This window comes from Gracilinanus agilis, chromosome 2 (genome assembly GCF_016433145.1).
Source record: "Gracilinanus agilis isolate LMUSP501 chromosome 2, AgileGrace, whole genome shotgun sequence".
NCBI classification, from domain to species: Eukaryota; Metazoa; Chordata; class Mammalia; order Didelphimorphia; family Didelphidae; genus Gracilinanus; species Gracilinanus agilis.
The window spans coordinates 544,896,556-544,910,866 of NC_058131.1; the positions used below are offsets into that span (position 1 = coordinate 544,896,556).

The window sequence follows — 14,311 nt, forward strand, 5'->3', positions numbered from 1 at the left end:
CTCTCCCCCCTCTTTTTCCCTCTCTCTCCCTCCCTCTCCCTTCCTCTCCCTTCCTCCCCTCCCTTTCCCTCTCTCTCCCACTTTCTCTCTCTCCCCCCAATCTCTCTCTCCCTCTCCTTCCCTCCCTCCCCCTTTAAACCCTTACCTTTCTTTTTAGAATCATTGTGTTTTGGTTCTAAGGCAAAAGAGCGGTAAGGGCTAGGCAATGGGGGTTAAATGACTTGCCCAGGGTCACACAGCTAGGGAGCATCTGAAGGCAGATCTAAACCTAGGCCCTCCCATCTCTAGGCCTGGCTCTCAATCCGCTGAGTCACCCAGTTGCCTCTATTTATGTAAAGTATAGTCTTTTATTAGAGGAGAAAGGCAGTAGAGGTAGGAGGTCACTTTGGGGAGAGGGAGCCATGACAGTCTGAATAAGTGTCCTACCAAGAGGAAGGAGAGAAGCTTTTTCTACAGGTCCAAGAAAAGGGCATAGAAATTAAGCCAATTTCTTGATGGAGAGCAATCAATCAATGAATCTTTCACCATTTGTTTATTTATTGATTTGGAGCAGCATGTGGAATGAAAATATCAGATATTGGCAAGTGTAGACTTAGGTGAGAACCAGGTATGGGAGAAGGGCACAGGCTCCCCAGAAAGGTGCATCGGTACATATTTTCTGCTTAGATTCTTAATCCTGTATAAGCGTGTAAAATGATCCCTGTGTTACATGACGAAAACTGAGCCTGTGGTATTGTGACTCTAAGCTCTTGCTCACTCCCAACCACAAGTGAGCTCTGCACCTGTGAGGCACTGCCTGCTTCCCACGCACCCAGAACACCTGTTCCATGCCTTGCGCCTTCTCACTTCTATCTCTTGGTGCAACCTCATTTGGGTAGATCTCCCAGCTGAGGCAATGGCATTGCTAGCTCAGAAAGACATTTTCTGGGTGGATGGTTAAACATGTTTTCTGTATTTGTTCCGATGCCTTCTTTTTAATGTATTTTCTGAGAAGGAAATTGGATTTATTTAGACAATCATGGAAATACAGCAGAGTAGCAAAGTCAAAGAGGAGTTGAAATGTAGAGGGAGAGTAAGAAAAAAGATGGAGAGAGAAATGGAAAAGGAAACAGGAAGAAAATACAGAACAGATGAGAAAGGAGAAGAGATAGAGAAAGAAAGAAAAATTGAGAAGAAAAAAGCTAAAAGCTGGAGATAAGAAAAAAAGGAGGTAGTTTTAGAGTGAGGAAGACCCGGGTTCCAGGTCTGTCTTTGACATATATTGGCTGTGTGACCTTGGGCATTTCACTAAACCTCTAAGTCCAACAGGGAACTCTCTTAAGACTATATTTACAGAACAGTTATTGAGTTCTATTGGTAGAGGCAATTTTCTTACGAGAAGAATCCTGTATCAATGAAATGAGAAGTCTGGTCCAATAGCTCCCCTTCTTTATCCCCAATAACAAATGAATAAATCTGACAAACCAATAAATTTCCAACCAACAGATGTGGCACCGGTATATATACCAAGGGATCAACCAGTTTCTTTGGTTTCCTATTTCTTCTTTGAACAAATATAGACTCCTCTATTTATCTTTTAAAGCCCTTTACAATCTGGCTCCAACCCATCTTTCCAGTTTCTGTGGACACGACTGTCCCTACAACCCTTGGAAATCCAGCCAAACTGGCCTCTCACATGGGACATTCTATCTCCAGTCTCTTTGGTCATCCCACATGCCTGGAATGCACGCCCTCCTGGCCTCTGCTTCATAGAGCTTCTTTCTTTCTTTCTTTCTTTCTTTCTTTCTTTCTTTCTTTCTTTCTTTCTTTCTTTCTTTCTTTCTTAGATGTGGCTAAAGCAACATCTTCTACATAAGACCTTTCTTCATCTATTAGTGCCCTTTTGTCCAAATTATTCTGTATTTGGCTGCATTTTATTTTACTTTATACTGAGCACACATACATACATATGTGTATTTGTTTTCTTCCCCATTAGAAGAAAATCTCTTTAAAGATAGAGATTTTTTCATTTCTTGCTTGTCTCCCTAGCAACTAGCGCCAGCACTAGTAGACACTTGGAACTTTTGAGATCCAAATGTTTCAGAGGACCTAGGAGGGCTCTGAGGCAGAGGATACAACATCACTGAAACGGCACTTTCTGACTGGAGAAATCCACAAGAAAGAAGACTGACCCAAGCATTTGTGATTCATAAAATTTACTATAATTAGCATCTTGGGAGAGGAGAAAGAGTCAAAGGGGCAACTGCCTGGATGAGAGGAAGGAATCAAGGACACAAGAAGATGATGACTTTGGCAAAGAAAAGTCACCAATTTGTCCGGAGATTGCAGTAAAGAATCAGAGAGTGGGGGATTATGTAGCAGGGTTTTCAGGTGTGAATAGAGGAGGAGGAAGAGGTAGCTACAAATGCTAGAATAAGATTATTTTAGAGATTGGGAAGGGTGATTCCGGAACTAGGTAAGCAGCTTGAATAGACCAAGGATCTTAAACTCAAATAGACATTTTTTTGAATTAATCTAATCACTTCCCCTACATATTTATTTCCTTTCCTAAAGAATTGTTAATCTGATTACATATCTGCCAGAGCAAAGGAATAAAGAATTATATATCATTATTATTATTGGATGGGGGTGGGAAGGGAGAGTGGTGCTAAAATAGAGTTTGATAGCATTAAACTAGATAGCCTTTTAGATCTTCAAGATTCTGAGACCCAGAATCTTACACCATTCATTAAGATAAGATCAAAATAGATATAAGATCTAGACATAAAAAGGGAACAGATTACTTATCAGATTTATGGATAGGAAAGGAATTTAGGAATCAACCAGAGAGGGAGTTCATCCTGAAATGAAAGATGGGTAAAATTGAAAAGATTTGTACAAATAAAACAAATGTTGCTAAGGTAAGAAGGAAAGCAGAAAATTGGGGAAAAGTTTTTATAGACAGCCTCTCAGAGATCTTATATCTAAAATATCTAAAATGGATATATTTATAAGAATGAGTCATTCCCCCAATTGATAAATGGACAAAAGATATGAATAGTTCATTTTTGGATGAAGAAATCAAAGCCATATAGGTATATGAAAAAATTCTCCAAATCCTTACTGATTAGAGAAATGCAAAACAAAACAATTCTGAGGTATCTCATACCCACCAGATTGAGTAAATGACAAAAGGGCAAAATGACAAACATGGGGGGGGGTAGGTGGAAAAATGATACAATAATGGTAGAGCTGTGAACTGATTCAATCATTTGGACAGCAATTTGGAATTATACCCAGAGAGTTATAAAACTCTCTATACCTTTAGACCTTCTTCGTGGTGGCAAAGAATTAGAAATTGAGGGGATGCTCATCAATTGGGGGATGGCTAAACAAATTGGGGTGTATGATTTTGATGGAGTACTACTGCACCATAAGTGATGAGCGGTCTAAGAAAAAAAAACTTGGAAAGAACCACAGAGGATATATATTTAAAAAATGCTTATATTCAAGCATGGGGCAGGGGATGCAAATACAAGCAAGCAAGACGATTCTTCTCTTAAGAAGTTTACATTCTGATGCAGGAAGACAACACATGCCCATTTCTGGGGCAGTGAATGTGAGGGGGTTTGGCCACCAAATCCATGGAATTGCTCCAAGACATAAATTATCAATCATTTCCTCCTGCTTCTTCAGTAGGTTTAAGATGCAACTAAGAAGCAACCCTGAGAAGGTTTGTGTAGGTGCCTGGAGATAGCTAAGCATAAACAAGTTTATTATCCTGAAGTACAGAGGGAGCTCCCATTAGAGCTAATAAGAACAACACAGACTCTCCCCTGAGACTGGGAGCTGACAGGTTGGTGTGTTATGGGTAGGGATGAAAAGATCAACAGATGGGGACCATATGGGCTACTGGATTTTAATCAAGAAAAATATGATCTTGTAGGCCAAGTGGGATGCTAATGTGAAAGAAAATCAATCATGAAATGAGCAGACACTGAGAGGTTGGAGGCTTTTTCTACATTTAAAATAGGAAGTTGCCTTGGGGGAGTTACTGAAATAAAGCCTGCTGAACAATCAGAATGGGATAACTGTTATTTTATGCTTTTATAACACGTTACTGATTAGGTGGCCCAACTTCCAGGACACCTCTTCTCTTTTGCCAGGACCTCTCCCTGCCTCTTGTTTTTCTTCACAGGATCACAGAATCATAGCTAGGTGCTACAAGAGAGAGTACCCAGCCTGAAGTCAGGCAGACTTGAATTCAGATCCAGCCTTTAGACACTAATTGTGTGACCCTGGGCAAGCCATTTAATCTCTGCCTCAGTTTCCCCAGGGGACAATAAAAGGACCTCTCTCCCAGGGATGCTCTGAGGACCAAATGAGGTAATTATTAGAAAACAGTTAGCACAGTGCCTGGCACATAATGAGCGCTATACAAATTTGTTAGCTATGATTATTGTGGAAACAGGCTCATAGAGGGGGCAAGACTTTTCTGAGGAAATAGTATGGATGTGGAGTCACAGGATTTAGGTTTGAATCCTGGCGCTGTCACAGCATCCCATATGACTTTAGGCTTTAAATCCCTGGGCCTCAGTTTCCTCTCGGGTAAAATAAGGGTTTCACAAGGAATCTCTAAGATGCATACCAGAAACCTATAAGCCTATAGACTTTTGCCTGGTGACAAAATAAATAACTCAAGTCTTGAACTGATCACAGATACAACCAGAGCAGGAACAAAAGGTTTCTAGTGCTAGGCTTTTCTTTCTAAACCCTGAAAAACTAAATTTTTCTCCCTCCCTCTTCTTCTTCTTCTTCCTTCTTCTTTTTCCTTCTCCTCTTCCTCCTCCTCCTTCTCTCCCATTTCCTTCCCCTCCACTACACCTGGCAGATTCTTTTCTTTACTCTCTCCTAGAAGCAGAGTTTGGGGCTATCTATCTCTTCCCAGTAACTAGTTTCTGACGGGGCTCCTCCTCTCCACAAATCAGTGTCACCCTGGGTGCTGGGCAACCATCATCCAGAATGGAATCACAGTGGGCTACAATTTCACATGCAGTTTGGGTTATAATATGTTAACAATGTAACTGCAAAGCAGCCTCAGTTGGAATAATATTATGTGGGCTATCCCTATATTTATTTAAAACCCTTATCATCTGTCTATATATCAATTCTAAGACAGAAAAGTGGCAAGTGCCAGGCAATCAGGGTTAGGTGACTTGCCCCAGGTCACATAGCTAGGAAGTGTCTGAGGTTCTATTTGAACCCAGGATCTCTTGACTGCAGGCCTGGTTGCTCTATCCACTGTCTACCTACCTGCCCCAATGTATTTTCTTGGTTGTCATGTTCAGTCATGTCTGACTCTTTGTGACCCCATCTGGGGTTCTCTTGGCATTTGATCCTTATAATAACCCTATGAGGCAGTAGATGCTATTATTACCCCCATTTTATAGATGGAGAAAGTTGAGGCACATAGCAGTTAAGTGATTTGCCTGGTGTCTCACAGCTAGTATTTGAAGTAGGTTTCAAACTCAAGTCTTCCTGGCTCCATGTACCTTATCTATCCACTGTGCCACATAGCAACCTCTTACTGATTAAATACATTCTTGGATCAACTGATAGACTTGGCCAAAATATGTTACTCTTTTCTCAGGGCAAATCTATCCTCCCATTAAAAAAATTTTTTTTCATAAAAAAACCCCAACAAACCTTTATCCTCTATCTTAGAATCAATACTATGTATTGGTTCTGAGGCAGAGGAGTGGGAAGGGCTAGGCACTCGGGGTTAAGTGGTTCAGGATAATAGGGCTAGCAAATGCCTGAGGCCATATTTGAACTCAGGACCTTCGGTCTCCTGGCCTGGTTCTTTATTCATTGAGCCACCTAGCTGTCCCCCTCCAACATTTCATTTTTAAGAAGGTTTTTTTTTCCTGAATATTTAAAAGGGTTATTTTTCCTCACCTAAAAATTTTGGACTATTTCCTAATATTTCTAGAATAAAGTTTAAGTCTTGGGTCTAGCATTAAAGGCCCCCAAAGATCTGGTCCAATCTACATTTCAAATTTTATGTCTCTTCTCCCCAAACAAACCCTTTCATTATTTCCCTCCCTCCCCACCCCAAGTACAACATTGTTTATAAATAGTGGCATGCAGTCTATTAATAAAGGGTCGGTCAATCACACGTCTTTGGACACAGAAAGACACTCCTTGAGATCTGACCCTCTCTTTTATAGGGAAGTGTGACTTCTTTCTAAGTGGCCTGACAGTATAGCCTTTGGACCTTCCTTGGCAGCCCCAATCTAAGTCCTTCATTAGAACCGTTGTGTTTTATTCACTTTCTTGTTCATCCTTGTTCTTTTCTACCAGTCCTCCATGGTCCCGTTTATACCTCAGCTCCTCTATAAAGCTTTCTGGGACTGTTACAGATCACAGTGATCTTTGCCTTAAAGGCTCCAAGTTTCTAGATTTGGAAATTCAAGGGGCCTTAGAAGTCTTTGAGTCCAATACCTTCATTTTACAAATGAGAAAACGAATGCCCTGAGAAGTTAGGTGATTTTCCCAGGGTCACACAATGAGTGTCAAGGTGGGATTCTTTCTGACTTTAAACCCAGCACTCAATCCACACGGTACTGTTCTATCTTCTAAACTTCTATAATATTATTGAGATGCGGGCAAGAAACTGCAGACCATATTAGTATTGGTGGTGATTTCATCACTGCTACTGATCAAAAGCAAGGACTTCAGAAGAGAAAGGTAGACATGGGCAGTAAATAGGCAGCTACGAAACTGGTTTCTGAGAATTGGATTTAGATTTTTGCATCAGTTGATCGTATAGGAATGATGGAACCAATTTAATTTAATTGCCTTTCTCTTTCTGTCTCCACCAAGCCAGATATCGTAGAAGTCTACAATGTAAGAAAAAATTGCAGCTGATATACAAAGAAATTCACAGAAGCCAAAATCTAAAAAGGAAGCCAGAAATAAAATCTGTGTCCTCAGATGTAGCCCCCAGTAGTGACAGTGAACTCCAGAATGCAAAGTCTCTGGGTAGCCATTAACTTAGAAGCAATAAGCCACATAGCTTTTCTCCTCAGCATGAACTCAATCAATTTTTCACCCAAGTTACCAGATGTCCTGCCAGGAATCACTGGCGCAAGAATTCCATGAGAACCTAACTAGGGAGTCACCCATTGACATATTAATCTATTACCTACAGAAACTCCTTTTGAGAATCACTGAAGTAATTCATTTCCATTATCCTTATTTTGAAATGTGAATCATTCCTTATCATTGTTTCTGCATGAAGCTTACCTAATCCCTTTACCTACATCATTTACCCTATAAATTGTAGACCCCAACCCATTAAATTCTGCCACCGCTCTAAGAGACTTGTCTGCATGGTTCTTGGACAGGATTGGTCCTCTTCTAAACCCATATCCATCCTTTTGACCCCGGTAAGCGACTCACGATTGGTGTCCCGAGAGCTGGACCTTTCAAGATGTCCATACACAAATAATAGAAAATATGGATAACAAACAAGGGAAAATAGAGATCTTAATTCAGGGAAGCAATTTGACCTCAGAGACAGGATGGGTAACAGCATTATGGCTATGGAATATTCAAAAGGGAAAGGAAAGGTGAAAAAAAGTAGGCTCGAAATATAATTTATTAAGAAGATATAATCATATGAAGAAACCCAAGACTGAACTGGAAATGGAGGGGGGATGCCCATAAATTGGGGAATGGCTGGACATATTGTCGTACGTGATTGTGATGAACTATTTCTGCTCTATAAGAAATAATGAACAGGTTAATAAAAAAAACAAAACCTGGAGAAATCTATATGAAGTAAGGAAGAGTGAAATGAGTAGAACCAAGGGAACATTAAGTATAGCTACAGAACTAATATTTGAAGAATAACTTGTGAAAGTCCATCTCCAATGAATTAAAAAATAGAAAATTATTAAAGAAAAAAAAAGAAGAAAGAAATCCAGGATCCAGGTGGGAAGATGGGCGATAGCTTTTGGGGTAAAATCAGTGGAGGCAAAAACAAGTGATATTACCTCTAGCTTACACTACAGACCATCTGGACTAAGGGTTCTTATCCCTTTTTTTTGTGTCATGGACACCTTCAGTAGTTGATGAAACCCGAGGATCCCTCCTCAGAATAATGTTTTGAAATAATTGGATGGAATGCTAGTTAGAGGTTAGTGAAAATAAAGACACAATTTTCCCCATACAAGTTCTCCCTATTCATAGACCACTTATGGGGATATTTGGACCCCAGATTAAGAACCTCTGATTTAGATAAAGGAAATATAGTAGAAGTTTTGGAAACAGTTCACAAATCTGGCATAGATAAATTATACATCAAGTGTCAGGGGCCTTCAATTATCCAGACACCTGCTGGAGAATTGTCTCTCAAAAACAGAGGATGTAAGAATTTTCTTACTTAGTTTAATGATAATTTTATCTTTCAAAAGATGGAGGAACCAATATGAGGAAATTCTGTTCTGTATCTTAATCTTAGTGACAGAGAGGAGCTGGTTGTTGGAATCGAAATAATGGAATCTTCGGCTAGGGATAGGGTAGAAATAACAATTCCATCTCAGAATACCATGTAGTATATTGTGTAGAGAGAAGAGAGAAAACAGGGCATAATTTGAAATGCACCATATATTTTGGGACAGTATGTTTCAAAGAATTCAGAGAAGAAATAATAGGTAGGATCCCATCTATAGGAAAAATCAACCCAAAAGTGATAGGAAGCCCTTAAGAATGAAATTCTGAAGACCCAAAGAAAACTGATTTTAGTAGTAGGTAAAGGGAGAGTTGACTAGAGACTAATGAAAATTCAGGGAACTTATTAGTCAACTTAGAATTTAAAAGACAGATGTAGAACATGGGACATTATGGAGGATTCATTCAACGAACATTCATTATGCGATTATTCTGTGCCAGGCACCACAGTAGAAGCTGGATATACAAAGACAAAAATGAAATAGTTTTTTCCTTCAAGGAGATTACATTCTAAAGCAGTTTAAGTGCCATATAAATTTTAGCTATCATCATCATCATCATCATCATCAGGATTACATGAATATAAAATATGGCACTGAATAATAGGAATAATTTTAGGAATATTAAAACTCAGAATAGACTGATGCTAACAAGGAGAGTCAAGGACAATAGAGGATTTTTAGCTGTAGAAAAGGAAAAAGAATGATCCAAGAAGGGAAAGGACCACTGCCAGAAATGTCAAGGTTTATAGGTAAAACTGCGCAACTCTTTTGTTTGTTTTTTTTGGCAAGGAAAATGATCTTTGGCCTAGAAAGGGCAGAACAAAAATGGTTATAGAGGGGAGACAATAACCAAGATGAGTTGGAAGAGAGAAAGAAAACACCTAACTGTTCTAGGTGAGTTTATCACCAGGCCTAGATGAATTACATCTATGGATGCTTAAGGAATATGATTATTGAGATACTGTCACAGATTTCTGAAAGATTATGAAGAATGGGAGAAGTACCCCAGGACTAAAAAAAGGCAAATCTTTTAATTTTCAAAAAAAGGAAAAAGTTTGCAAGCTTTAAGCCTGTGATTTCAGGGAAGAATTCTAGAACATACTGTTAAAGGAATGGATAGTGAACATTAAAAAAACGAAATACACACAAAAAGCCAGCATGGTTTCATCAATTATAAATCATGCCAGTTTAACCTTATTCATTTTTTGACAGGGTTATTAGACCATTAGTTCAGGGGAGTACTATATGTAGAATATATTTAGATTTCACTTCAATATTTAAGCCTCTCCAATAAAATAGAGAGATGTAAGCTAAATAATAATGCAATTAGGTAGATTTGGAATTGGTTGAATGGATGGATCTAAAGATTAGTTGGTCATTAATGGTTCATTGTGGAGAGCTCCACTTTGTGTTAACAATTTTTTATATATTTTTTTGAAATTATTTTTTTTTGAATATTTTCTCCTAGTTACATATTTCATGTTCTTTCCTCCTCCCACATTCCCCCTTAACCCCCTTAGCTGATGCACAATTCCACTGGGTTTTCCACATATCATAGATCAAGACCTAATTCCATATTATTGATAGTTGGACTAAAGTTGTTAACAATTTTTTTAAAAGGATTAGCTCAGGGGTTTTAAACCTATTTTGTGTTATGGACCCCTTTGGCAGTCTGGTGAAGCCTGTGGACCTCTTCTTAGAATAATATTTTTAAAGGTATATATAGCATAAAATGCATAGGATTACCAAGAAAATTAATTATTTTGGAATACAATTATCAAAATAATTTCATCCCACTTACTAGCTGTGTGACCTGGGGCAAATCACTTAATCTTGTTTGCCTCAAACTCCCTCAAAAACAAACAAATCCCACCCTTAACAATCTTCCATCTATAAGACAATACTCCTAAGGACAAGGGTTTAAAACAAACAAACAAACAAACAAACAAACAAACAAACAAACAAACAAACAAACAAACAAACAAACAAACAAACCAACCCAAGTTCCCAGAACCCAGGTTACAAATCCCATCTGACTTAGGGGCAGCTAGATGGCACAGTGGATGGAGAGCCAGTTCTAGAGTTAGGTTGACAAGGGTTCAAACCTGGCCTCAGACACTTCCTAGATGAGTGACCTAGGGCAGTCACTTAACCCTGTTTGCCTAGCCCTTGTCCTCTTGTTTTGAGTTGTTACTAAGAAAGAAAGTATTTAAAAAGAAAAAAAAAAAGGAATCCCTTATTTAGATGATTAAGGCATATCAATCAAATATTCGGATGACATGAAGATGGAGGAGACAGATGATATTGTTTGAAGAAACCAAGATGCAAAAATACTTCAACAGGTTAGAATACTGGAGCAAATCTAATAAGAATAAATCTAAAACCTCATACCTAGATGTTCAAGATGCCAATTTTATAAGTACAAGATAGGAGAGTACAAGATGGGTTAGAGAGGAGTTTCAGATAGTAGAATAAAAAAAACTAAGTATTCTAATAGATTTAAACTTAATGTGACAACATTATGATATTGCTGTTAAAAAAAGAATTGCTGTTAAAAATTTGCTGTTAAAAAAAGAATGCCAATTGAGGCTACCTTAAGAGAACCATCTTTCTCAGACACTTTCCAGCTGTGTGGGCAAGTCACTTGACCCCCATTGCCCACCCTTACCACTCTTCCACCTAGGAGCCAATACACAGAAATTAAGGGTTTAAAAATGTAAAAAAACAATAAAAAAAAAGAGAACCATCTTTTTTAGGTTTAGAGTTTAGAGAAGTGATCATTTAGGTTAGAGAAGTGATAGTCCCATTGTACTGTTCCTTTGTTATAACCCATTTGGAGTCTTGTGTTCAGTTCTTGGTGCCACATTTTATGAAGGCCATTGATAAAACCAGAGAACACCTGATAAAAAGAGCAACCAAGATGGTGAGAGGCCTTTAGACCATGTCATATCAAATACTGCTAAAGGACTTGAGCATATTTAGCTTGGAGAAGGAAAGACCTAGCAAAAAATATGATCTCATGTCATATGGAACAGGGAATAGATTATTCAGCTTTGCTCTAGTGGGTAGAACTAGGGTACACAGGGGAGAAGTTACATTAAGGAAAATTTAATCTTAATGTAAAGAAAACTTTCTAGCAATTAGAGCTAACAAAAAGTGGGAGGGGCGATTTGTGAGGAGGTAAGGAGCTTCCCTTCAATAAAAATCTTCAAGTGAATTATGGATGACGATTTGTTAGATACATTCATTAGATACATTTGTTAGAGTGCATTCTTTTTCACGTGTAGGGAGGACAAGATGGACATTGAGGACTCTCATGACTGAGAATCTATGATTTTGTGATCTGGCCTATACCACTATTTGCTAGTGATTGATAATCATAAACCACCTCGTATTGCTACTTTTCCAAATCTAAATATCTCCAATAGAGAAAAACTCCTTGATGGAGTATTCGGTGTTATGTCTATAGTCCACAGCACTTAGACAACAAGTGTCTTGTTCAGAGGAGATGCTCAATAAATATCAGTTGTTTTATTTTTTCCTTTAAAATATGTATACAAATAATGACAAGATATCATAATAAAGGGGAGTGGTATAAGGTATTATGGAAATTCAATTCTGGTCCAAGTGATCAGAGAAGGCTTCATGGAAGATATAAAACTAGATCTAGGGGGCAGCTGGGTGGCTCAGTGGATTGAGAGCCAGACCTAGAAGCAAAAGGTCCTGGGTTCAAATCTGTTCTCAGACACTTCCTAGCTGATAGACCCCGAGCAAGTCATGTAATCCCAATTGCCTATCATTTACCCGTTCTTCTACCGTGGAACTGATAGTATCGATTTTTTGAGACAGTAAGTTAAGAGTTAAAAAAAAATGGGTGTTCCCAGCTGTGAGACCCTGGGCAAGTCACTTGACCCCCATTGCCCACCCTTACCACTCTTCCACCTAGGAGCCAATACACAGAAGTTAAGGATTTAAAAAAAAAATGAGTGGAATTTTTATAGGGACTGATGACAAGAATGGTTTTTCAGGCAAAGAGAGTGGCACAAGCAAAGACATGGATGTGTGTATATTTGAGAAGGAGTGAATGACTAGGAAATGGAGATGAAAGTACCTTGGGAAAGCTCCTGAATCTAACTTACTCGAATATGCTCACCCAACATATTTCCTCCTGGAAATACAACCTTAGAGTGAGTCACTTGTGTACGTTCATTGCTGCCCTGATCTAATCGTGGCTCATAATCTAGCGGCTCCCGAGCCGATGAACATCAGCCAGTAAATTGGAAGTTTTATTGGTCCATCATGAAAAAAAAAAAGATCCTATCAACAAAGAAAGGCGATGCTAATTTTAACTCAAGTCACCAACACGTAGGATAATCTTCTGCTACGTAGCGTGTTATAATGAGATGAACTTTCAAGCCATATCGGGGTATGTTAACATTTTGGGCACGTGCGGGTTTACCTCGGGTACGTTGCACAAATACCGCAGCAGCTCACCGATGTACTGTATGACTGTCACTTTGTATTTTCTGCAGTCTTCCCAAAACTGGCTAGCTGAAAATTTGGTACGCAAAGCGATGGTAGCCCCTACAAAGCACAGAGAAGAAGAATTGTCATCTAAGTGGACAGTAAAGAAACTCAAGGGGTTTGAGTGCACTCTTTTCAATTGAATTTTTCAGTATTTTTTTTCCTAAGTGAAAATTCAAATATTAGCATCTTCCTACATCAATTTATCATAATATAAGGAATCTCAGAGAAAAAGAAAATGCTTAGAAATAAAATTCTTTTTATTGTTTGAGCTTTGTTCTCCCGGATATGTAAAATCCCAAGGCTTGAAGAGAAAATCTTTACAGAAAGACCTCACTAAAATTCGGTTATGGAGTCTTGTCATGGTATGGGGGTGACCAAGAGTTTTCAGAGCTTTTGCCAGTTGAGCTTAAACTCTAGCAGGTCCTCCATCAAGCTGGAAAGACTTTTAATTCGCACCCAGCAATGGACAGGTTGTCATCTGAGATCCAATTTAATTAGTTTCTGGGAAGCTTGTCACTAATTGAGTGCTAATTGATAGAGCACTGGGCTTGGAATCAGGAAGATTCATTTTCCCAAGTTCAAATCCCACCTCAGATGCTAGCTGCATGACCCTGGGCAAGTCATTTAACCCTGTTTGTCTCAGTTTCCTCACCTGTAAAATAAGCTGGAAAAGGAAATGACAAAATCACTTTTTTATCTTTGCCAACAAACCCATCAATGGGGTCACAAAGTACTGGACACGACTGAAATCACTTAACAACATCAACATCATTAAGTAGAAGGTTGGTTACTAGGTAATGAATGTTTGGCTAAAGCTTGGAAATTCAGGTGGACTATCTAGTAATAAGTCTGCAAGTTGTGATTTGCATTGTGGAAAGAGTATTCAAAATGTGATGAATCTTTTAAGGGACTGCATTAAATTTAGAACTCAACCCAAACCCAACATTCTCATTTCTTGCATGATAGGCTCTGCACCAGGATTTCAATTGGCCTTCCTGGCTTGTACACTAACTGGATAATTTAAACTGAGCAAAGAACCTTGGGCAAACCACTTAACCCCTATGGGTCTGTTTCCTCATCTGTCAAATGACAGTGTTGAACTTGGAGATCTTGACAATTCCTCCTGGATCTAGCATCCTCCTGGATCTGTGATTCTTTGCCACATAACTAGGGATGTGTTTATAGACCCATTACAAGGGCGCTTGTCCTTGTAACTCATTAAAAATTGCTTTTATATTTTGAGGGCTAAGGATTGGTACAATTGCTAATATGTGCAATTTACAACT

The 14,311-nt window shown here is 38.7% G+C and overlaps 1 protein-coding gene across 4 annotated transcripts in view; it reads right to left on the minus strand.

Moving 5' to 3' along the window:
* The window catches only part of SLC27A2 (solute carrier family 27 member 2), a 79,701-nt gene that overhangs the window by 23,843 nt on the left and 41,547 nt on the right, over positions 1-14,311 (minus strand). For all 4 annotated transcript variants that reach the window (XM_044665178.1, XM_044665177.1, XM_044665176.1 and 1 more), the window contains one exon: positions 12,958-13,082. In XM_044665178.1, the coding sequence (XP_044521113.1) occupies positions 12,958-13,082 (125 nt within the window). The remainder of the gene's footprint in view (positions 1-12,957; positions 13,083-14,311) is intronic.